The sequence below is a fragment of the Acanthopagrus latus genome, chromosome 17 (assembly GCF_904848185.1).
Source record: "Acanthopagrus latus isolate v.2019 chromosome 17, fAcaLat1.1, whole genome shotgun sequence".
Taxonomy (NCBI): Eukaryota; Metazoa; Chordata; class Actinopteri; order Spariformes; family Sparidae; genus Acanthopagrus; species Acanthopagrus latus.
Window position 1 is genome coordinate 13,542,783 of NC_051055.1, and position 25,262 is coordinate 13,568,044.

The following is a 25,262-nucleotide window of genomic DNA, read 5'->3' on the forward strand; positions in this document are numbered from 1 at the left end:
GCAAATACAGTGCCACAGTAATCTCTCTGTCCCTCTCCCTCTCTGTCTCACTGGCACAGAGGAGGTGTGGTTTTTCACAAAGTCAGAAAAGAGCATATGTCAACCAAGCAGACAGCTGAGTAGTGTGTCACTTCACTCAGTCCTCTTTGTTTCATGTGTTAAAGTTTGCAGCTTACTTTGACCTTTTCTTCGTTAACATGGACAGTGCCTTCGACAACCTGGATGCAGCGGGTTTTCTGGAAATCTGGCAACACTTCGATGCAGATGGTGAGAACAGTCAATGACATGTTCATATTTTCTCTCACTAAAAACCACTAAAGCAGATAGATATGTTGCTCTTTTAATATATAGTCTTCCCTGTGCTTGATATTAAGTGTATGAAGTATCTGTGGTAATATATTTGTGAGTCCTGCTTGTGGGAAGTATTTTGAATTCTTGTGTTAAATTCTTGTGATTGAAAAATAACTACATTGACTATATCAACAAACCTAAAGTAGTGGTATGTGCACAACACTAGGGAGGAGGAAGACTTTACACAGGTCCAGGCTGAAAATAAGAAAATCATGATAAAGTCACTTGTTGAATTCAGTGTAAAATTCTATTTTTCTTCACAAGGTATACAACCCAGGGACTTGCGCAACTTTCATTTTTTTTTTTTTTATTCTTTGACAGATAACGGCTACATTGAGGGCAAAGAGCTTGATGAATTTTTCCGTCACATGATGAAGAGACTCGGTCCACAGGTGAGTCACCTTTGTTTGGATGAATTCATCCTGAACTTGTGATGACAGCAGTTCAATACAGTTCAGCTGAATGGGAACAAAGCAACTGACTGCAACATTATTACCCTCAGACATTGACAAATGTATATGATATCATTGCAATTTGTCCACCTCTGTGCCATATAGATTACACTAAGATATAAATGTTCTCATGATAGAAAAAAGGCCACAAATTATTTTTAGATTTGCCACTGCAGTCAATTGTTGGCAGACAATGGTAATTAATTTCCGTATGTTGTGATTCATTATCTCATTTAGGGTACCTTTTTTTTTTTTTTTTAATTTCCCTACGATGTACATTTGGCTTTGGACAGCATTTATGATCTGATGCTGTGTGGGCAGCTGAACCTCCACGCTGCTATCTGGAAGGGTGGGGTGACTGTAACGATGTTAAACACAACACAATTAAAGAGCTCTGGTCAGGCAGCCTTCTCCCTGACCAGTGAAAATGAACATCGAGCTATTTGGTCACCTTCTAGTGTGTTCGAGTGTGTCACCGAACTCCCTTGGATACTAATGGGGGTACTTAAACAAACAGGCCACATGTCACTTTGTCCATCGGATGTTTGCCCCCAGGATAAGTTCTGTTGTGTGCATGTATCTGGAGCTACAGAGAAACACAGCCACACAGTCGCTCATTAAATTCTATCAAGCTGTTGAAGTATTGGGTGAGTCACATGGTGCTTGATGTCCTCTTGTGCAACAGTTGTGCTGATTTCTTCTTCGTGACCCAACATATTTCAAATCAATTTCTCATATTAACCTGAATGAATTTGCATGTTCTACACTGCAGGTTGAATATATGGGTGAAACCCAGTGCATAGATGAGTTTGTTACGAAGCGTACACAGTGTCAATAGTGCACAAACTTCTGCCTAGCAACAGGAGATTGCTGGCGCCAAACAAGCGTATCTGGTGAGGGTGATGCTGAAGATAAATGCCTGTCTCTCAGTAATGAGCAAAGCTCAGGCACCTTGCAGTCTGCAAACTGTGTGCCCTGCTCTGCACGGAGCCATGATTCAGACCTCATCCCCACAGATCAACAGGTTTCTATAGTTACAGTACAGTGATCGAGGGTTTACAAAGAGAGGCTGTAAGCTTGGCTCCCAAATATGTAAAGTCAACAGCTAGAAAATATTCTGGCGCTCAGTCGCCTCAAGCTTCAGACCGAGCTCTGGTTGAGGAAGAACTTTTTCTTTACAGGAAAAGAAAATGTGATTCTGAAGTCTGATAAGCAAGCTCTGAACTTTTGGTCTGTTTATTAGTAACACTAGACAAACCAGGGACATGCAGAGTGAGCTACGAACAGTTAGCCCGGGGTTGAGAAAGCAGAGCTTGAGAGAAGAAAATAGGAGTATCCATGGCGACATTTCTTAAAATAACTGTGACTCAGCCAGTAGCGTATTTGTCCTTCAAAATCTGTATTTGTTGTTTGAAGTTGTTTTAATTTCAGCTTAACCTATCATGTACTGTATCATCATGATATCTGTGTCCAGTTAAACATACAGAGTGAATTATTAATGGTAACTTTGGGGCAAGAATATCCATCTGATGTTGATTTGTTACATATCTCCAGGAGAAAGTGACTGAGGAGAGAGTCCAGAGACTGAAGCAAAGGTTTATGTCGGCCTACGATGTTACTGCTGACGGGAAACTACAGATTCAGGAGGTACTACATGAACTCTATGTCTTGAATCACTCACCCATTTCCTTTACCATCATTTCCTTTATACTAAACGGTAGGTCTCTTTATTTATGTTTGTGTCTGCATGCATGTTCCATATTTCACGCCAGCCACAGAGAAGATAGAACACCTTTAAATACGTTAAAGATCAGAATCCACTCCAAAGCACTCATCCCATCATCGAGTGGTGCATATTCCTCCCTTCCTCTGTCCACTCTGTCTCTCTCGGACTCATCTGTTCCACTCACCCTTCCATCTCCTCTTCATCTCTTATTTATCTCATGTCTCCATGACAATTATATTACAGCCTGTACCATATTCAAGCACAATGAAAACGAATTTCCGGGACTGCTGTGGGGCAGGCTGAGCCATCCTGCAGTGAAGAGTCAGACAGAGGAGAGCAGTGCTCAGACCAGACCAAATCTCTATATACAACACCATGTCTATGCAAAATTTAATCTGAATAGAATTGGGAAAAATTATAGTGATCCATTTGGACTGTTAAGTAGGTCTCTCAAGAAAACAAAACAAATAGCTGGTAAATAATGAAAGATTCTCAAATGGCTTTTTAATTGAGTCAGTTCATTAACAAATTGGAGGAAATCAAACTTGACTGACAAATTAACAGGCTGTGTCTGTTTCTGAGAAATATAAAGTGCACCGTTTGATGACAGCGCCTTCCCGGGCTTCACTCTGCATAATTGATGCAGGTCTTTGCACAGCAGCCGTTCTTCATAAGAACACTCATTTACGAGAAACTAACCCATGATCCACTGAGTGGGTCAATCCCTTAATGGGTTGCACCCATAGACCCAGAAAGCTTTAGTTTTTACTCATAAAGCTAAAATGATAAATCAATAACTGTCTGCCATACGTGGCCAGTCGAAGACACAATGATTTGCTGTGGCTGACGCAGGAACAGTGTGGTCAGACCTCTGTGTACAGTAGCCTCTGAGGAGTGGTTTTCCTTTCTAATATAGCTGCCTTTACAGTGACAAAGAAACTGAACACACATTCAGTTTCATCACTATGTAGCTGCATCTTCATATTTATTTATTTATTTTATTTTCACAATTGCACTTAAATGTTTCCTGATTTTTGATGTACTGTTGTTGTTATGTGTGGTGTCCTTGAGTGTTTTGAAAGGAACCTTTAAATAAAATGCATCATCATCGTTGTACTACACTGAAGTGTCGATTGCTCATAAGCACTTGATCCACTGAATCAGGTCAGTATCAGGTTCAACAAGTCCGTGCTCCCTGCTGCCAGTAGTAAAAATTTAGGCTCACGCAGTTAACGTGAATGCTTTATATGTATCTGCTGATCATTTTTTGTGTTCATGGTAATTTGTGCTCCTTACTCATGCTGTATACTGCTTTTCTCTGCTCTGTGTATATTAGGAAGGAAGTTAGCAAGCCTATCAGAAAGCCACAGTATCCTGTGAGACAAAAGCTGCCTGAAAGGCTGTTACTGCTGTGGTTCAGTGCCATATGACCGGCCCGTCGTGCACTTTGTTCAGACACTTACCTACTCACTGTTGCACAGATGTGATATGCCATACTGCAGGGTTAGCAACTGTGCAGCATTTATTGTAAATTAATAGGTTTAATCCTGCATTTGGAAACATTCTCTCATTTAAAAACATGGCAGTCCTGGATCTGGCAGGGACTCAGTTCAGTGGGTGGATATTTTTGAACAAATTTGGGTTTCAATATGTCGTTCATATTTGAACTGCCATTCATTGATGTCTACACCGTCAGACCAGTTACACTATGCTGGTACTACAGGAGGTACCTTGCAGGCTATTTTATGTAAACTGTTTGTTCTCCAGTTGCACCTTCTTTTGCATGATTTCCATATTGCTGAATCCCAATATTTATTTGCTTTGCTTTTCTAACTAAACTGAGACATCGTCGTTTGGAAACACCGAACGCTGGCAAGACTTTCTTCCCAGTGCACTCATCATTGTTTCTTTTGTGAACCTCCAGCTCTACTGGAGTTGGCATCACTGTTGGTGCATTGCGCTTCTTACTGTGAGCACGTTTTCAGTGTCATGATCGAAATGACTGCAGTATCATCTTCGTTGTGTATTCAGACTGATTATGGGGGCCAGTTTAATCTGCTAATGGAAGGCTGATACTATTAAAAGAAGGACAGACAAGAGAAGAGTAACATGAACTGGAGCGGAGCCAGGAGGAGCTGGCGGAGAGCAGAAAACATGAATTCTAAGCCGTGCCTCATTGTATCACTGCAGTCATGTCAGGTAGTTGCAGGGGCCGTGAGGTATCTGCAAGGGAGCGTTCTGCTGCCACTTGACATAAAAGTTGTCTTGAAAAAATGTGACTTTCACGTGTACAGTGCCCCGGTTTATCCGGTGTATTGAGATGATCCACAGACAAGAAAATTCACTGGATCCATTTGTAGAAAATCTAATAAAAACTGACCCCTGATCTGATCAACGTTGCGAGCCCAGATCGTAAACTTGCCGGTTGTTCTCTCCAACAGTGAAATAAACAAGACCTAACGAGATGGAAGGCCTCCTAGAACGTTATTATCATTGACCGCATGGTTTACAATCCGATCGCTGCTTCACGTCCCGACCTCTGCTCTCTGACATGTTTTCCAGTTGGCCAATATGATCCTCCCTGAAGACGAGAACTTCCTGTTAGTATTCCGCAGAGAAGCTCCTCTGGACAACAGCGTTGACTTCATTAAGGTGAGGTCACAGACAACAACAAGCATTTCTCTGAGGTAAGAAAAGATGGCACGAGATGAGCCTCATCCACCAAACTACTCAATGTGTCAGTGAGAGGTTATGAGAAGACTGTACAGCAGCAGTAAAACCAAAACACATGACGGTAAAGAATCAGAGCACCAAAGATCAAGCTTAAGCCTAAAGAACAGTCTAAATGTCATAAGACAGATGATTACCAAGTCTCACTCCCAACTCGACCAACCCACAGCGTCAGTATTTGACGGGCTGGGAATGACAGTCAAATATATAACCATCCAACATCATTTGAACTAAGAATTTAGGTTGTACAATTTATAAATAGTACTTATTCTTATGCATGTCACAACTAAGTCTCAAGTCTTTGCACTCAAGTCCCAACCCCTAAACTTAAAGTTTCTCTTTAGTTTCTCTCACTAAATCTCATGACATTCTAAAAACAAACCCCCAGCATACGTTCTCTGTACAGCTTTCAATGGTGGTGAATTCTAAGAAAAAACGAAAGTGGCAGCGAAAAACCAGATGTGACTCGTCATTGCAACACATGCAAGTATGAGGAAGCATTCGAGCAACCGCCCAGCTGTGAATTCTGACCGGACTGGACCAGTGTAGCCTTTTCACTGAGGCTGGGTAGTGTTTGTTAGACTCACTGCAGTTCTTTTTAACTCTGATAACATCTTAATGTGTATTTTGCATCTGATCAGGTGTGATATTTCTACAGCGAATTCCAGTTCTCATGGCGAACGTCCTATCAAAACACAACACAGCGCAATTAGCTATGATGACACGACAGCTAATTCAATTTCATATATAACAGGGGTACACTGCATGTTAGCACTGATCAATTTGCCCTTCCCCGCCCACTGTAGATATGGAGGAAGTATGATGTCGACTGCAGCGGCTACATATCAGCTCAGGAGCTCAAGGTAAGGTTATCAGCACAAAGACCCTCACATAGCAGAACCTATTACACATCTCGTTTCTGCTCAAGGAGCAACCTTCCATAGTGGCACTGGCAGACGGTGACTATTGTCCGTTCTGTCACACTGCGAGATGTTGTTGTCGTGATGTCGTTTTCCAGCTTCTCACAACATATTTGACTTGAGAAGAGAGATTTCCGGTGCATAAAATAAAAGCCAACGCTGTGACTCAGTTGAATGTGTTTGATCGTCTTCTTTTGGAATCAGCTTTGAATAAAGTGTTGATTGTTTCATCTGATTGTGTGTTAAACTTGTGTCCCTTAGGCCTTCCTGAAAGACCTGTTCCTAGAGCATCACAAGGAAGTGTCGTCCGACAAGCTTGAGGAGTACACAGACACAATGGTAGTGATACTGTTCACTCACCCACACATACAAACTCACACACACACTGTGGCCTTTGTCTCCATTGTACTATGTCCCCTGACCTTCTCCTTTGCACCTGTCATAATTACTAAGGCCACTAGAGGTCACTGCCTAACAATAAACATTAATACTGGTTGTTCTTAGAGGACCGGTTGGAAATGGAAAGACCTTGTGAAACAGCTTTCCTCAAAACGACACAAAGACTGAAAACACTCAATAAACTATCCTGCCAAAAAACTGCTTTCTAAAATGTTGTGCTGCAGAATAAAACCAGCAGTTGTTCGGGGGGACTTTTCACTTGTGATACCTCTTTCCTGAGATTTTGTGTGCAGTCACAGCTGTCAAAAGAAGTGACCCAGCTGTGTCACCTGTGTATTTCTGCACCGTCTCCCTGAGATACCTTTATGAAAACCCAGAGTCTTAGATAGCCACCTCCTTTAGATTACAGAATTCAATTTGGCAGAGATTGGTTCAAGCTCAAAGTCAGGACGAGGGATGAGTTGACTCTAGAGTCACAGGTGGTGTGACGCCTGGCATATTTCCATGCATCTCACCACATATTGCTTTTTCTTGCAGATGAAAATCTTTGACAGAAACAAGGATGGCTGTTTGGATTTGAACGACTTGGCCAGGTACTTTTCAAAGAGCAGGACAATGCATTGAGAAATCTTGATGTGTCTGTTGGCAGATGGTAAAACAGCCATTAAAGAGAGAAATTATCAGGTTATGCCAAAAGCCAATATCACTAAAACTAAATAACACATGTACCAATCTAAGGTGGAGTTTTAAAGAAATATACAATAAAACATGGCTGAACATCCACTGCTGCGTACTGTGTATTTAAAGTCTTATATTGTATCTGATAAGACGAAAAAGTTCAAATCTCATGTCACTGAATATTCTTCTCTTCAATAACTTGAATTCTTGTTCAATGTATTTTTCTTTCACAATTAGAATCTTGGCTTTAGAAGAGAATTTCCTGCTCCAGTTCCAAATGGATGTAAGTGCATTGTTACTTTTTATTTGGCTGATGGAAAACATGAGGTTAAATCATGTGACAGTTTAATTTAAAGTTATTTTCTGTTTTATTTCTTATTTCTTTCACTCAATATTCTCCACTTTTTTAAACTCCTTTCTTCAATTCCCAAGGCCTGCGGCAAAGAGGAGCGAAAGAGAGACTTTGACAAGATCTTTGCCCATTATGACGTTGTAAGTACAATAACATAACGGGGTGGGACACAAAATGAGCAGCAGCAAATGATTTTAAAATGCGGACTTAAGGTACTGTATGTTGGTTTAAGGAACAGCCTCTGAGGCGTAATCATCCTTTTTCTAATGTCTGTTGCACTTCTGAACTATTTACAACCCTTTGCTGTGATCCTTCAGTAATGTAGGTTTAAACCAGGGGCTAGCCCGAGGAGGTGGACGGACAAGAACTGCCCACAACAACTTCCTTTTAAAACTCCCATTAGCAAAGCAGTCCCCTGATGCCACAAAGCTGTATAAAGGCAAAGTGCATTAGCCTATAGCAAAGAAATATCAAACAGCACTTCTCCATAGAGCAACAGATTCATTCCTTATATGTTACCCATGATTGTGGCTCTTCAGTAAAGGCAGGAATCACAGACACTTAACATTTTCCATTCCCAATTAGTAGCGCTCTCAAACTGGCACAATGTGTGCCTCTGTGCAGAGTAGGACTTGGTAAGACAGCAATGAATCCAATTAGCTCCCTCACCTCAGTAATGAAGCATAATAAAGCAAAGCACCTATTATAATGTCAAGTCACTCTCTGGGAGGATGAGTTAACTCTCAGCAAAGCCCCAGATAGGAGTCAGGAGTCACAGATAAGCTTCTCCTGTTCTGTAAAATCATGATGACTTTACAGATGACTTTGTCTGGTATGAAGTAATGATTAATTTGAAAGCTTTTTATTCTGCCTGTACTTAATTTAATGTTCACGGAAGCTGTTTTTCAAGTTTTTTCTGGTCTTAAACTATGAGTCGGGGTAGAAAAGCAATTCTCCACAAGACAAGTAGCATTACGGTTAACAGTGTGTGGTCAGGAAACAACATGGACATCATTTCAATATTTAATGTGTGGTAGGCCTGATGCACTTTTACCGTACTGGAGGATCAACACGGTGGGAACAATGTGATCTGCAGCGCGTCACTGTCGTGTTTTACACCATGGCTGCGTCTTCAAGCGCTTAAATCAAATCAAATGACATTTCCTGCAGAGTGACACTGTCAAGTACCACGGGTGTGATTCTGCTTCAAATCATGTGCGTAATCTGGAGGTGGATATTTGCAACAAATGTATTTCTGAGCAGTGATGCCTGGCAAACACCCCAGGCTAGTAAGCATCCCTGCACTCTTGGGGAAGCGTTCCGGCCCCACCAATGAATACGCCCAGAAAAACAGAAAACCACTGAATGACTGAATGATGTGAGTGGGATGTACAGTAAATTGGAAGTAATCTGCACTCCATTCCTGTCATTTCTTCTCTTTGTTTCTCTCTGAACTCTTTATTGTTACCGTTCTCTTTTTTTTCTGTCTCTACAGAGTAAGACAGGAGCACTGGAGGGTCCCGAGGTCGACGGTTTAATCAAAGATATGATGGGGCTAGTCAGGGTAAGACACTGCGCTGCTGATTTTTGTTTTTTCTAACATTTAGATACTACAGTTGTGTACAATTGTTGCAGTTTACAGGTGTACAACATCTGTGCATGTTCTAGAGATTTTAAGTCATTTCCATATTTGAATAGTCGCATTAAATTATTATCTGGTGCTTGCAAATACCAGTAACCGCTACTTTGTCTGCACTTTGCAAATAAGTCTTTGATTTCATTAACCATTCTCCAAACATCTGTCTCTACTCTCGGAGTTGTTGTGTGTCATGATGGTAGTTTGTACTCACACAAGCCTCTCTCCTTTATAAAGCTTAACAGTAGCATGTCTCCAGTCAATATGTCCTCTAGTGTTCTCTGCCTTGGTGTGTGCTAACACTGCTAGCCAATGAGGCAGTGAGTGACTGCCTGTTACCCGTCTCATCCGTAATAACTGTCAATTTATAGTGGTGGCACTGATGATGCACGCTTGTTAAAAACTCTTAAAAATATGGCTGACCGAAACCACTTCGTTAAAGGCTTAATGTTCCTCTGTCATCTGTCCTCTCCAGCCCAACATCACCGGTCCCGAGCTGGACAAGCTGCGAGTCGTCCTGCTGCGTCACTGTGACGTCAACAAGGACGGAAAGATCCAGAGAAACGAGCTGGCTCTGTGTCTGGGCGTCAAACCTAAAGCTTAGTTAGGAAAATCAAGAACACTGTGTCTGCATTTGTTGTATAGTCAGTAATGGTGGAGTGTTGTTTCGACGTGTCTGACTACGGGATTACTTAAAGGTCAATGTTCATGAAGAGTTATTTGATCCTGGATGTGATAGAAAAAAACAAGCTGATACTGCGTGATGAAAAACAAAATGAATTTATGCATCTGCTATGACTTGAAATGACAGTGTTTCCTGTGCATGTTGTCAGCCAAAGGAGGAGGATGAGATGTGAATGTGAAATGATTGATTGATTTGTGTTTTATTAATCTCAATTTTATTAAATAAGTTTGTTAGTCGGTGAACATGTTCGTGTAGATATAAAGGTCTGGTCTTTAGTGTGGAGCTGGAGTACATTGGCCAATTCTTATGTTTGGGCATTCGCATGTTTCTCTGCCTAAGGACACTTGTAAGCTTAATACAATGTGCTGATGAATGAATAAAATGATGACAAGTGATGAGAATACTACATTTTCTCGTCTCTTATTCATGTGCATACTTGTGTGTGCAAATAAAACTCTCTGAAACATTCTGAAAAGCCACATTTGTGCATTAATTAAAATAATCAAAATAATTTACAAGTAACATTTCGATCTGATGATTTAATAGGAATTCTTAAAATATACTCATTCTATATTGCTAATGATCACTGTATGTTTTAAAAATTCTTTAACTGTAATTAAGAATTACTATTTTTAGTGCGAGCGAGTGAGTGTTGACAGGCTGTTGCCTGGTGTTTTCTGTAGCATCTGTTAGGAAATTCAGAAATGCTGTGGAGACATGGGATTGTATGCAAATGATTCAAAAGGCTGTCTAGCCTTCACTGATGAGTCACTGACAGCTGTTTGAAAGTACTCATCTACTTGCCATCACACTGTACTGTACATGGCATTTAGTGGAATATACAAAATGAATACAATAGGATTGTTCCCTGGATTTCACATTGTTAATACAGTGACTGATTAAATATACCTTTCAAAAACACCAATGCAGAACATGTTTTAAAGAAAGTAATGAGTCACCAGCACTAAAGAAAATGAAACACTGTTCTGCAGTGTAAACTAAAATAGATCTATTCACGCTGAGGTCTAAACATTTGACCAGTTTCATTTCTAGCAGATAAACTGTAACGCAGGTCACCGTGAATGCTCTCCTGTGAGATGCAACAAGCTGACAGGGCGAGTCTTTATTTGTCAAGGAGAAGGAAACAAACAGAGTTAAGTAGATGGAAACCCCTCCGGCCACTAAAAGGAAGTTAATGGTGCAGACCTAAAAGCTTGATTTTGTCCCAGACCACCTGATTGACCTTCGAGTCGCCACAAGGCTGCAGTGTGCGGTTTCACGCGGCCTCCATCTCCGTCCGTGTGCTCGTCAAACAGAGAGAAACAACCACAAACATTAAATAAGAGACTGTTCGCAGTGTTATATACATTGGTAAACTTGTGTGAGTGTTTGCATGTGTGTACTGTCTGTGCTGTACAGTGGAGGACTTGTGAGTGTGTATTTGTGTGGGCGGAGCGGCTGCTACACAGCTGCTACTAAACAAACAGTTCCCCATTTGGGCTGAAAGCTTCACTCCTCACCACATCACAGGCCTCATTTACACAGGGGAATCAACCATTACAGTGAATTTCAATAAAATGCTATTCTGATGATTCTCTGGGTCTCTAATGGATCAATTATATATTTCCTTTCAGTTGCAGAATAACATATAATTCAATCATCCATAATTATAAAGTGACAGTAAGATGAGAAGATTTGGTTTGCCTGGTTGTTTTCTCTCTTACTCCCGGAAAACATTTCCTGTTGAGTTAAGTTCTGTTTTAGATGAATAACAGGCTGAACGTGTTACACTCATTTCCTCATATCTGCTGTTATGATTTCGTGAATGTCATCCTTCCAAGACAGTATCTTAATCTAGAAAAAGGAAGCCCGACCGCTGACTCTCTTGACCTTGTCGCTAAACAAAACCCTTTATAAATTAAATATCAGCAATTATTATTTTTTTGATATATTAATTGTTATCAATATTTGACAGCAGCTTCTGATAGCTTCTTGAAATTAACACTCTTTAGTGTCCGTAAAAATATAATATACTACGCTGTACCTATATAGTCTTATTATGTTAATGTATTTTGTAATGTCATATAAGGGCCTTTTCCCCTATTAACTAACACTTTAGGACCTTTATATCAAGTATAACTGAAATGTAGCACATAACAACCTGTGTTTTTTCCAATTTAAATAATTTCCTGTCTATAAAAAGTTTCCACATATTCAGTAGTGATGTTACCAGCCCTGCTCCAGGCTCATAAACAGGTTACCAAGCGGTTAGGTGAAGCTAAATTCTTAAGATCTATTTAACGGTGTTTCATTGCTGTCACATCAACATGTGTTACACCTGGGGCTTTACAGCTCTGGTCCGTGATCTGTTGTGAGGCTGAAGCCACAAACACAACTCGACTGATCCAAATCAGGAAAAATGAAGAGAGATACTGTGGACATAAGGGCACGCTGTGTATAACAATCTGTCTTGTGCATTTAAGTCTTAAGCTTGTAAAATAAGCACTCACCAACTGTTTTTTCTGGTATAGCTGATAATGAAGAATGGCCCCTTAAATTATCTAAGAAATGAAGTAGAAAAGTTCCGCTGCCTGTGACGCAGATGAATGTGAGCATGAATTGCCTCTTACTCGAGACCTTGAAATATCAATAAAAGGAAAGACTAGACACATTGTGTGTGTTTCTTCACCTGAACCTGGTTAGTTTATAATCACAGACAAGGTGGTACAATATAAACTGCTGAAGGGACACTGAATTTATTAATAACAAACACCTGACCTGAACAGACAACACACTGCTGGAGCAATGCCTGCTGATTTATTACCGCTGTGTTTGCCGGAGGCCATCTTAATACTAATGGTACAGCTGTTAGATTGAGTGTGAGAGAGACAGAGAGAGAGAGACAGAGAGAGAGAGACAGACAGAGAGAGAGAGACAGACAGAGAGAGAGAGACAGAGAGAGAGAGAGAGAGAGAGAGAGAGAGAGATGGAGTGAGAGCCCCTCCCCTCCATACAGCTCATCATTTAGGTTCACATTGCTTATTGCTGCCCTCTAGTGGTCGGACTGAAGTGTTGCGGTCACTGAATGATATTTTGATTCAAGTGAATAACATGCTGTACTACTACAACTTGTTTTATTAACGAAGGGCTGGATTTCAAAAACAAAAAAAAGGAGGCAGAGCCAGACTTTTACATTGCCTGTGTCTGACCTGCAAAGCTCAGGATTTCACAACTGAAAAAGAGACATTAACTACTGTACACAAGTTGAATTAACTCACTGACTTTTGGTTCCATACGGGACATGCACAGAAGCCCTCTGAACAAAAGTCTTTGTGTTCCTTCCATCATAATTACAATAGCCATCAAAGGTCACAACCCAACAATGAATGTCTTGGGAGGCTCGGTGTCACAACCCAACAGTTGTGATGCTGACAATAAACAGGATGGCTAGTCTTTTGAGTTTCTAATCCTGCTTCATATTAGCAAACACTGTCCACTCATCCTGAAACAGATATTTATGTTACTTTTTTCATGCACAGCCATTACTTTAGTTAAACTGCTTTACAGCCATTTTTTTTTTTTTTTACATAGCTGTCTTGCTGCATGATTCTGGTATATAGGTGTCCGTGCTTGGTAAAATGACACGAGTAAAGGTTATGGCAGCAGGCTCTTCACAAAGACAGACGACTGACCTCCAGTACCTTTGTCATGCCTTTTCCTTCCTCTCTTTCTTCTTTTCTTCTCCAGCTCCAGAGCATTCTCACTGAGTAAACAACAAACAAGAACAGTGTTGTAAATTGTAACCCTTATAAGTCTCCCACCGCCCTTCTTTAAGGTTACGTTTCTGTCCCTCTCCTAGGTGAAACCTAACATTCCCATTCCCAAAATGCCAGGGAGAAATGCAGTTCACGGGACCTGTAAGCTGAATTGTAAACATAATTCACAATGTATGGATCTGCCAGGTCACTGGTTGCCATGGTTTCAGCCAAGCACGTCAGCAACCTTTACGACAGAAGGTCAGTCAGAGGAGAAAGCTACGATTGGCAGAGGTACATGTTGAAATTTGTGCCTGCAAGTTCAATTAACTTCTATCCTATGTCAAGCAAAGATAACACACAGTGTACCAACAGATTACGTTGCTGGAATTTCAAATATCTTTCGTTATTATTATCTTGTTATCAGTCCATTCATTTTTGAAATTGCAACGTGTTTACTTTTATTATTGAGGATTATAATGGATCTGATTTAAGGTAGTTGATATTGGACAACTGTCTGATAAATGAGAAGACCACTCAAGACTGAAAACATATTTTGCGGTATTTTTAAATGAATGTTGTGCAGCGGCAGCAAAAAAACAGATAAAATGTAAGATTTACAACACTGTTTTTGTAAATCTTTCCAGTAAGCAAGAAGCCAAATCTTGCACGAGGAAAAACATTCACACTTTGCTACGAGAAAGGAAGCATTTACTACAGAGAGAACGGAGCTGAGGCTGCGAACAGTTCATTTGTAGCGCCAACAATCATAAAGTGCGAGTACGTCACACGACATTTCAACGCTTACAACAGGTAAACTTCGTAAAAAGGGACCTGCACTTAAAATGGTGTTGGGTAAATAAAGCAAAATGTCACTTTCTCAACCAATTGAATGGCTCTCGTGACAAACACTTTAGATTTACATCCATCGCCCCAAACACATGTGGAACTCTGTGAATGAAGATGAAATGCCATGTTTTTAAACTAGGACCACTTTGACATCTGGGCAAGTATTTCAAACAGCAATGTCGTTTCAAATAAGCACTTAGCAACAAACTTTTAAATATGACATTGACAGAAAGTTATTCTGCAAATGCCTTTTGCATGTACATAGAAATTCAGTGATAATCATTTATCTTCAAGTTCAAGCTGCGATCTGATCCTCTCTAGGATGATATATCTGTCTTACATCTCTCCCGTCAGACCTCCCTGGGTCTGTTCTGTTTTCACTGCTCTCTCTGCACTGCTAAAAATAACACCTGTAAAAATGTGGCCGTAAATTCAAATATTTTTGTTTGTTTTCTTGTGAGATCTCCCCCAAGCGGCAGCCACGTGTTCAGCACCGAGGAGGAGTCAAAACAAACATCACCGTGGAAAAGATTCAGTCCATCCACGGCTGCAAACTGTGACAAGGTGTCGATATGCAACATGGTGTCCTGTCAGAGACGCTGCGAGGAACTTGAGCGGCATCGAACGGGAGATTGTAATTCATCTGATACTCTATGGCCACTGGCACCAATAACCAACAAGTGGAGAAAACTTTCCCATATTTGACTTTGTTCGATGTTTCCAAAAAGATTATTGCACGATTTCATGAGCAAACTGGCACAATTGGAAGGACAACCACCAACTACAGTGTTAAATCGACACCTCGGTCTCTCGATTCTCTAATATCTCCCGTTCCTCTTCTACACAGGATGCCACTAAGTCATCCTCTTGAAACGCAGCCTGGGAGTTTTCCATACTGCGTGTTTTATTAGCACGGGCTCCATATTGCGTCCATCCGCCGCCACCCACGAGAAGACACATCTGCCTCTGCGCCTGTGTCTCAGCTCATGTATAGTGGCGTACAGCAAATAATCCCTGAGTGAGAGATTTGCGGTGGCCTCCCAGGCTGTTAAACCCACTGCCTTGCTGCCACCTGGCAAGAATTTGAATTATGAAGAGCACTCAGTTTCATATGTGATGTAAACTGATGACTGCTGCACTTGTGGGAATGAGATGAGTTGAAGGAGAAATTGGCCTGTTAGAAAGTGAATGGCAGAGAGATTTTGACGATGGCACACACGACAAACACCTCTTCTTCCCTGAGCAAATGATCTCAACAAGCACCCATTTCTTTTTACAGGACCTACAGACTCTCCCTGAACCCAACGGAGCCTGAGATGAACTCCCATTCAAATACAAACAATCCCTGCAGCAACATCTGAGAGGCTTTAACTCTCTGGTTGTATAGACCATTAAGCTAACATTTCCATTTTATGTCCGACAACACAGACGGGTCAACAGTGATTAAAATTCCTTTCACTAAATGTTATACGTACTATCACACAGTTATAGTGCGCTGTGGAGTAACATGCATAAAGTCTGGAAGCCAATGGTTAAAAAACAATATTTGGTTTGAATGAAATGGTGTTTTAAACCTTGGGAATTTTTCAAGTTATTTGACTGGGAAAAGCACCGATCAAATACAGTTGAATCTCTGGTACTTAAACTCTGTGATTCATTCCAATACATAAATGAGTTCATCTTTTGGTTCTCTCCAGCTTTTGTCAGGGCTCACGAGCCGGGTCATGACATCCCGTGATTCTGATGGATTTCAGGTGTTGAATGTTTTGGGTTTGTACATACTGTTATGCCAGGGTAAATTAAAGAGTGGGAGTAAGACATTAAAATGACTTTTGAGGAAGAAGATTAGTCCCAAAAGTCCCACTATTAAACCAATTAACTAAATGAGTCACTAAATACAAAAACATCTCACACCCTGAATTCTGCCTGTATCAGACTGCTGGAGTCTTAATCGTCCATTTCCCACCACACCTGCTGAAACAAAAGTATATCATTTCCTCGACAAGCTGAACCCAACGAAGACTATGAACAAATAAATCAGAACACAATAATGTCACTATCGACCGAGGACACCCTACTAACACTACAACAAATCTGCGCTGTATTTGGCAGGAGGCAAGCTAGTTAGCTATTAGCAGAGCGCTGAAGCGTGTTTGGCTAACAGAGCTAACACAAGTGAAGTTCACAGTATTTAGGCCTAAATGTACTGAAGTGCTTCAGCCAAGTACAGTTTGAAGGTAAAAGAATATTGAATGCTAATACTTTAACACAGATGATGGTACAGAAACAACATTTAGGTGTGATGTGCTTCAGCATGTTCTCCTCGCAGCGAACATGGCGCCATGTCACAAAGGGAAATGTACAAAGACTACGATGAACCCACCGCCTACTGCGCCACACAGACGGTCGACCACACCTTACTGTACAATTTGCAGAAACATTAATGACGTTGGACCGTCCGTGTAAACTCATGGCGAGCTCTCAGCGGCAGCATCGACTGTGTGGCCCCGACCGCTTGGCAAAAGGCTGGATGCCCTACAGCAAAGCCCAACGGCAACAGCTACGAGGCCGCCACAAAGACTGTAAGTTGAAGGCTTTGGCTGTGTGACCGGGCTTTGTTTGGAAAAGACCGTGTCAAACCTCAATTTAAAGTGCCACTGAAACGTTTCCTACCGCCAGTGGAAGAGGTGCATTTAGGGGGTAAACAAAAGACGAGTGCGACAATAACAAAAGGTGTAAAACCACAGACCCCCTCTGGACAAAAGCAACAGACAGTCAAACATCACAGGCTTGCTAAGAAACACCCACTGGACGTTCCGTGCTGCAGCTGCCGATTCCATCTTCCTCTGCTCAAGGCCAGCAGCCTGATTTCCTCTCATTCCTCCATCTCCATCCCCCTGTCTGTCTTCTGCCATACATCCCTCTCATACTGTGGGGTGGAAATATTTCACAGACACCATGAATGTGCGTATGCAGACTTTTCACATCATTCCTGGGAGATGTTGCGCTCTTGCCATGCTGTGCCAAGCTGTCACTTATTAAATAAACCTGAACATTTTCCATGACGCATGTATTTGCATCTTTCCGATCAGGTATTCTGTGAGAAATACAGAGGTGAAAAACGGTGGTGGTGGGGTTGGGGGGGTGAAAAGAGCATTTTAAGGTCATACCTGTTGATCTTGTTGATGCCGGTGAGTAACCAGGCCATACCGAGACACGGAGCCTCGGGCACTGACAGTGATTGCCCACAGCGAGTTGAAAGACCAGGAAGGATCGGTGTTCGGGCCAATCACAACGTGTTCGGAATCACTTTGATCCTCATCAGCTATAAAACCCAATCCAAATGTTGCTAAAAATGCTTTGTTTATTGTGGGTGCAGCGGCAGAACTGAGGCAGAATTTACTTGTAAAAGACCAAAGTAGAGGCAGTAAAGGAGCCGAGCTCCACACAAAGCCAGCAAACACAACCATCCGGTGATGTCTGACATTCTTCAACTTCCACTGGAAAACTGTTTGAACAGCACTGAATCAAGATTTTGGCAGAGCTACCCATCGCTCACTGGAATCACAAACCAGTAAGAGAACAGTTTTCTTTCTCTTTTTAACTAACTGGGTGATGGAGTCAATAGATACTCCACATGGACATGAAGTCCAGACCAAGCAGATTACTTTAGATATTTCCTTTACAAAAGACGACTAACACTGTGATAAATAAAGCTTGTGTTACCAAATGTTACATGTCACTAATCAAGAATATAAATGATCAAACGACTTCTCTCACAGGAATGTTCTTTTCTTTTCACACACCTTCTAGTCACACCGTCGTCGTTGACACAGACCACTGGCAGCGGCAGAAAAAGCAAGTATGAGATATAATATAGTGCAGAAGCTAATAAATAGGAATGAAATATTATATCTATGAAATAAGAATGATACTGTGCTGTGACTTCATGGATGAACTCGCATACATGTGACAAGTTAAGAAATGATTAGCATACAACATCTGCCCCCGCATCTATTCAAGGATCCAGCCAGTTTCACCCCCGAAATTCATCCACGTAGCTCTGCTCGGAAGAAACTATAACAAATGTCTGACCAGATGTGTCGACCACAGTGTCAGCCCCCCACTGATACCAGCTACAAATGAACCAGAGTTTCCACTGTGTAGCTATTTTAGGAGGCTATAACAATCCCACTGGGGATAAGAGTGCTTTCCACTGTGACCTCTCAGGTGGGGTTCGGCGAGAGAGGTCAAAGGGTCGCCACCCAAAGTGAGGGAGCTCCCAGATTACATTTAATGACAGGAACATCCTGGACTGCACCAGGGAATCCTCAATAAGGATACTTCAGAGGAAAAAAACGTGTGTAAGCAGACGAGTGTATGATGAACAAATGTACAAATAGGCCTGTAGAATTTACAATGATCAATCAGACATTGGCTCATGTCTACAGGATATAAAAAAAAAACAACTGCCAGATTTTATTTTTAAAGAAATATTATAATGTAAAGGCTGAAACCTCTCTATGTTTTAGGTACCCTCTCTGACAGGACCTCACAAAAAAATGTGACTCTCGTCTTCCTCCAACACTCTGGGCGATCTCTCCAACATTCCTTCCTGTTTGTCGTCATGGTGCCAGCAGGACAGCTCGGCTATATAAGGTCCTCCTCTCCCGAGTCCTGAGCCACAACGACAAAGAGATCACAACCTTCTGCTACGCCACAGCCAGAGAGGAGGGAAGATTCAACCCTGAACCAAAGGACTCAGCTCAGCTGCAACAACTGGAAAATCTTTTAGACCGGAGATCATTTTGATCCTGAAGATGACCAATCTGTCAGAGAGAGCTCTTTTTGTCTTCTTCACAGCTCAGGTAGGCATTACATTTAAATTGTCTTTTCAGCAGGTATTCTTTGCATGAAGAGGTTTGATAATGACAGTATTTTCATTCTTTTTAAAAAGCTCTGAGAGGTTTTCAAACCTACAAACTAAGGATGTAATACAATGTAATTACAAAGTGTTAAATTAAATCTAAACTGGTTGAAACTGAAGAACTGGAAAACTTACTTTAGCCTCTTTATTCCCACAATACTCGTCAGTTTCACTGCGCAATTAACTGTTTCAATGTTTACTGAAGTCATAGCTTGCTATTCTGCATATATGTGATTACACCACCCTCTAAAATGTTTACCTGCTTTTGTATAATGTAAAAATTAGAATACAGAATTGATTTTAATTGCTAAAAGTGCATTTTTAGATGCATTGTACATGTTGTCATGGCATTATTTATTATTATTGATTGGTTTAAAGAGAAAGAGAAAACTTATTAATCCCCCCCCCCCCCCCCCCCCCCAGGTGTTCACACTCGCCTGGTCCCAGGGGTGTCCTCGCAGATGCCAGTGCCCAAAGGAGCCCCCCATGTGTCTCCCCGGGGTGCCCTTGATCCTGGATGACTGCGCCTGCTGCCTGGTGTGTGCCCGTCAGAAAGGTCAGGTGTGCTCTGAAATGAACCCCTGTGACACACGTAAAGGGCTGCAATGTGAATACGGGACAGACATCCGCAAGAGGACTGGCATCTGTATGGGTGAGTGGCCGAAGTACGCAAGCCCTGTCATTTGTCATTGCGTGAATGAGAGAATTTGTATCCGTTCTAACCAAATATCCCGTCTCTTTCCTTCAGCTCATGAGGGAACCGTTTGCGTTTTGGATGGTTCCGTCTATCAGAACGGCCAGGTCTTCTTCCCCAGCTGCAAGTACCAATGCATGTGCCGCGATGGGCAGATTGGCTGCGTGCCTCGCTGCACCGTGGATGTGATGCTGCCCGGGCCCGACTGCCCCGTGCCACGCCGGGTCCAGGTGCCCGGAGAGTGCTGCGAGAAGTGGGTGTGCGAGCCCCAGGCTGAGGCCAGTGCGCTGGGTGGTTTTGCCATGGCGGGTGAGTAGACTGGATGTTGGGTGAGATGGGATGAGACGAACCGCATACAGAGACACAACCATCCATTCCTCTTTGACGTTAGTGTCACTGCAGTGTGAGACACAGAGTTTAGAGGTTATGTACATGTCTCTGACCTGATTGAGGAGAGGGAGCAGGAAGCAAAGGAAGGAAGAGTTAAAGGAAGGGTTGAGAAAGGGAGAGGAAACATGGAGGAAAGAGACAGCGTTGTCTGTTCAGTCTGGAATGTGAAACAGTGATGTGATACATCGCTCTGTTGTCTGGATCAAGGATCATTTTTCAGACAAGTTTTCTCAGAATTTGCTTTCAAGCTTCTGTTATATATGAGTGAATGAATTAATAGATGATGGGTTGTTTATTTCTCCACTAACTCCTTTGTCCATCTTTTTCTTCAGCCTATCGTCAGGAGGAAACTGTCAGATTTGACAATTACGACGCCAGCCTGAACTGCATTGAGCAGACCACAGAGTGGGGCGCCTGCTCTCAAACCTGCGGCATGGGGGTGTCCACGAGGGTCACCAATAAGAACCGTCGGTGTGAGATGGTGAAGCAGAGCCGACTGTGTATGATCAGACCCTGTGACGACCAGCAGGACCAGACGCTACTGACACAGCTCGCACCAAAGGTACGTTTGGACAATCTGGATGCTCCATTCATTACAAATAAGTTTTTATGCTTTAGCTTAATTAGATGCCAGGAGCACAAGAATACATTGGCTAATAGATAAATATCACACAGAAAGACTTTTTTTTAGTACACACTAGTACAATGAATAGTTCTTCCTCTCCCCACAGAGAGGCAGTAAGTGCCAGAGGATGGTGAGGAGTGACACTGCCGTCCACCTCTCCTATAAGAACTGCACCAGCGTCCATGCCTACAACCCTCGCTACTGCGGCTCCTGCACAGACGGCCGCTGCTGCACCCCCCACAGAACCAAGACCGCCCTGGTGGACTTCCGGTGTACCAATGGCAAAACCACCAAGAGGCCGGTGATGGTGATCCTGACCTGCGCCTGTCACAGCCACTGCCCCCGAGACAACGCTGTGTGGCCGCCATCCGAGCTGGGATACAGCGGCATGAGGTTCTAGGTCATCAAGCTACTCTGAGATAATAAGAGGGTCGCAATGAACAGGAAGTCAAGATTGTATCTGATTGTAATTCTAAAACCAGTAATTTTGAGTTGCACGGATTCTAAATATTAGATTTAAAAATGACTGTAGAATACACCCACTTCAATAGTCAGACAACTGTGCAATCAATTATATCTGCTTATAATGGGCAGAAACAGATTCATTAAATGAGAGTCCCCTTTTATGGTTGTGATGACAGAGAACTGAATAGTTCTGTATCACACTCTTCTCAAAAGGGGTTTAATTGTGTAACATCCTGTGGACAAATAAGTGTCATGTTCACTTAAGTAGAATTGAAGCACTTAAACCTTGAGGAGATCAGGTAGCATATACCACCAGCTGCTCCCAGCAGACATCGGTTGTTCGTGGGTGTTCTTACGTATGTGGAGGAAACGGCCTTTGTTCATGAGGTCAAATAGTCACAGGGTAGTGTAGACATGCACGGGAGTCTTGGTGGCTTAAAGCCCTCCAATCAGATGGTTTGATTAAGAGTTGGGTTGGTCAATCAGACATGATTAAGAGTATTTTAGACAAAGAACATGAAACTACAGTGTGTTTTGTTCCGCCTAAATTATATGCACCCTCCCGAATAAAGTATAACACAACTTAAAACCCAATACAGAGAACAGCCACATCCTATGACCTTCTCAACTGATAGATTAGAAAGAGCAGAGAAAGGGAAGTTAAGGTTTATAGGGCGAGCTGTTACCATGGAAATGCTTTGACTCTGGGTCGCATTTTTGAAATAACTGGACTAGGTACTTTGACCTGGGCTCAACCTTTGAAAGAGAGCTCACTGTGGTGACTTAGTGTCATTTCTAGCATCTTCCTGCCCCCCATTGTAAAATGCATAATGTCTATATGTTCCCGCCAATAAATGCAAATCTATGTTTTTATGGTTTAGAAGGAAGACTATATACTGTTTTTTTGATTGTTTTTGTTTTGGGTTTTTTTGTTAATTATAGCGCAAGTAAACATTGGCTATTTTAAGATGACAAAAGTTCTGTAAATACTTGCTGTATAGCTTGTGTCACTGAGTGTGTATCAAATACACAGCTTTAATTGGTAACAGTGTAAACATGAATTGTATATATTGGTATGTCGTTTTGCTTACTACTTCAGTTATACTTCACACTGCTTGTTCCTGTATTGATCTGAACAATACTGCAAAAATCAGCAATTGAAAATAAATGCGTATTTTTTCATATCAAAGCTTCTCTTTATTTTAATCAATACTAGTCATGTTACAGTACAGTGCAGGTGTGTTTATATGGGCTGAGAGATGAACACTATAAACTTTGGTTCCACAGGTTGTCTGATGCATGACAGATCATCGCCCTATATCACACTGTTCTGTTATAAAAACTATTACCATGGATGTGTTGTGTCAATACAGGTCAGTCAAATGTATGTCAAGAGTTACCTAATGCTAACAATATGACTGCTCTACTTTTATCAGTATTGCAGACTGAACACCTCATATGAAAATAAAATGATATCAAAGGTCACCTTCCCTTCTCACATAGTTTATATAGCATGATGTCTTTCCCTGGAACTGAACACACACCCTGAAGGTCCTCACACATCTGCCTCTGAGGTGGACCTCTTCATCTGGATTCCCTTCCAACAGTCACGCCACTGTTCAGTCACATGGGACCCAGAAGTTACCGAGCCCCGCTGAGAGTGGGTGGTGACCCTTTTGACCTCTATCCCTGATCCGACCAGGAAGGTCACAGTGGAAAACCCAGTTATTCCCTGTAGGATTGTTGCTGCTTCCTAAAATAGCTGTTCAGTGGAAACTTCAGCTCATCAGTAGCCTGGATCAGCGGAGGACTGACACTGTGGTCGACACATCTGGTTGCAGCTATGTTATGGTGTCTGCTGAGCAGAGGTGTGTGGTCAGTGTCACATGTTGGTTATGTTTGTGGATGTAGGATTTTGAGCTTGGTTCGGTGTTGAATTCTCTTTACAGTATGCTAAGATTAGCAAAACAATGAAAACATGAACACACAAACCAAAGACAGCCTTCTGTTGTCAGTCCAGCTCTGCACTTGGCACTAGGCAAGTCGCATGGCTACCAAAAACATTTCAATAACTATTAGATGTTATTGCTTAAAACAGACATTATTTAGGCGCTAATGGTCCTCAGAGGAACATTCTACCGACCTTTGACCTTTCTAGCACCCTCATATAGTGCACAGAACAGACAGCGTAAAGAAATTCATCTCTATCTCAGGATGAATTATTTTAATGTGTCATCTAGAACCTTTATCTGTTCAATCTTAATTTTGTCCAACACTTTGGTTTATGACCAAATACCTGTATAACTAATGACATTGACAATATGTCTGCTAAACACCTGCATGTTATCATGCTACTAGATGACCTAACTGAATGACATACTGCACTGCCTTGATGACAGGCCGACCGCTGCTGATAGTCTCACTGACTGACCACCTGAGGGTGGGAAAAGGGGAAGACAGCAGTCCAGCTGAGCGACCGCCGAGCCACAGCTCACAGTTGACCTGAAGTGTTTTTAGGCCATGTTTTCTTTGACGCCTCCCTGTCTGAGTTACGTGATGCTGCGTAAGAGACTGGTTTTAAGGCATGAGCTGCACTGTGAATGAATGAAGGAGACAACACAAGTAAGTGGAGCGGTAGACCTAGTATTGAAATCCTCTTTCTGTTCAGGGTTGCTCAAACAGCTTGGCTGTCGAAGAATGACATACTTCAGGGTCTGTTTGTTCTGCCAACTGTGTGCTCTGTCGAACAAAGTCTTGCCCTCTCTGCTGCTGCTGCTGCTGCTGCTTTGTGAATAAGGTATGAAGAGTTCTGATGGTAAATGGGCTGAAATGTAATACACTGCATCACCGCTGCAGAACAATCCCTCAATGTACAATAAAAAAAATATGTCAAAGATCCAGTCTGATACTATTTTATATTTCTCTCAGGCTGTACTTTGGAACAGTGGTGCTTTGAGCTAAAGCCTGCTAACATGCTCACAGTGACAATGCTCACATGGCACAGTTCAGCACGTGTGATGTTTAGCATGTTCGCCAGTTTAGCATATTAGTATGCTATATGTGTTCTTTCGTGACACAAAGTAGGCCCGCAGGTGACGCTGATTGGAATATTCAGGTTCGTAGGTATTTAGTCAGAAACAAAAAATGAAAAATTTGACCCGATTAAAAGACAAGTGACCACTAAAGTGATCACAGTTAATTCTGAGGGGGACAGTGTGTGTTTGTAATGAAGTTTAGGGCAATACATACAAGTCAAAGCTTCTCTTGTACTCAGGGCAGTTTATAATAATTGTAAATGATGTCATCCTACTGCAAAAATGTACAATATGTTGAAGTATATAGACAAACCGCATAAAGACTTAAAATGCGGTGGCTAAAATAAAAATGTTCTCCCAGTCTTAACTGACGTGTTATCTCTACCTTCTACGTCAGCTGCTGTTTACATGAAGGGTGAGTAGATTGCCCCCTCTAGTGGTGTGTTTGAATAAAGCTCTCGTCACCAAATTCACTGCAATGATCTTACATGTGTAATGTAGAGGTGACCTCACTCTCAACATACAAAACATACTGACACCATCTGAGCGGGCTGACCTCCTGCACATACTCTAAATGTTCGGAGTGGTGATTA

The 25,262-nt window shown here is 41.9% G+C and overlaps 2 protein-coding genes across 4 annotated transcripts; both read left to right on the forward strand.

Annotated features, from left to right (window-relative positions):
- The first annotated feature begins 64 nt into the window (after positions 1 to 64).
- Positions 65 to 10,332, forward strand: LOC119005910 (secretagogin-like). The gene is made up of 11 exons (XM_037074007.1): positions 65 to 267; positions 673 to 743; positions 2,358 to 2,450; positions 5,092 to 5,181; positions 6,066 to 6,122; positions 6,441 to 6,518; positions 7,116 to 7,171; positions 7,494 to 7,539; positions 7,689 to 7,748; positions 9,104 to 9,172; positions 9,720 to 10,332. The coding sequence occupies exons 1-11, from the start codon at positions 198 to 200 to the stop codon at positions 9,846 to 9,848; spliced, it is 819 nt and encodes a 272-aa protein (XP_036929902.1). The 5' UTR covers positions 65 to 197; the 3' UTR covers positions 9,849 to 10,332.
- A 3,372-nt stretch (positions 10,333 to 13,704) lies between these two features.
- On the forward strand, positions 13,705 to 22,793 carry LOC119005328 (CCN family member 3-like). Of its 3 annotated transcripts, none has more exons than XM_037072854.1 (7): positions 18,347 to 18,395; positions 18,764 to 18,897; positions 19,066 to 19,401; positions 19,884 to 20,112; positions 20,209 to 20,463; positions 20,877 to 21,106; positions 21,276 to 22,793. In XM_037072854.1, exons 3-7 carry the CDS (start codon positions 19,354 to 19,356, stop codon positions 21,567 to 21,569), a joined length of 1,056 nt encoding a protein of 351 aa, XP_036928749.1. In that variant the 5' UTR covers positions 18,347 to 18,395; positions 18,764 to 18,897; positions 19,066 to 19,353; the 3' UTR covers positions 21,570 to 22,793. The 3 variants fall into 3 exon arrangements, with proteins under 3 accessions (XP_036928751.1, XP_036928749.1, XP_036928750.1); XM_037072855.1 differs by having other exon boundaries at positions 18,764 to 18,893; XM_037072856.1 differs by lacking the exons at positions 18,347 to 18,395; positions 18,764 to 18,897 and adding an exon at positions 13,705 to 13,978.
- Positions 22,794 to 25,262: the final 2,469 nt, after the last annotated feature.

What these genes read in the sequence shown, in the direction of transcription:
- LOC119005910 (XM_037074007.1), top strand. Translation starts at nt 198, where the DNA reads ATGGACAGTGCCTTCGACAACCTGGATGCAGCGGGTTTTCTGGAAATC. An exon ending in ACAGCGTTGACTTCATTAAG is followed by an intron (nt 5,182 to 6,065) that starts GTGAGGTCACAG and finishes CGCCCACTGTAG; the next exon opens with ATATGGAGGAAGTATGATGT. An exon ending in TATCAGCTCAGGAGCTCAAG is followed by an intron (nt 6,123 to 6,440) that starts GTAAGGTTATCA and finishes TGTGTCCCTTAG; the next exon opens with GCCTTCCTGAAAGACCTGTT.
- LOC119005328 (XM_037072856.1), top strand. Translation starts at nt 19,354, where the DNA reads ATGACCAATCTGTCAGAGAGAGCTCTTTTTGTCTTCTTCACAGCTCAG. An exon ending in TTGTCTTCTTCACAGCTCAG is followed by an intron (nt 19,402 to 19,883) that starts GTAGGCATTACA and finishes CCCCCCCCCCAG; the next exon opens with GTGTTCACACTCGCCTGGTC. An exon ending in GAGGACTGGCATCTGTATGG is followed by an intron (nt 20,113 to 20,208) that starts GTGAGTGGCCGA and finishes TCTTTCCTTCAG; the next exon opens with CTCATGAGGGAACCGTTTGC.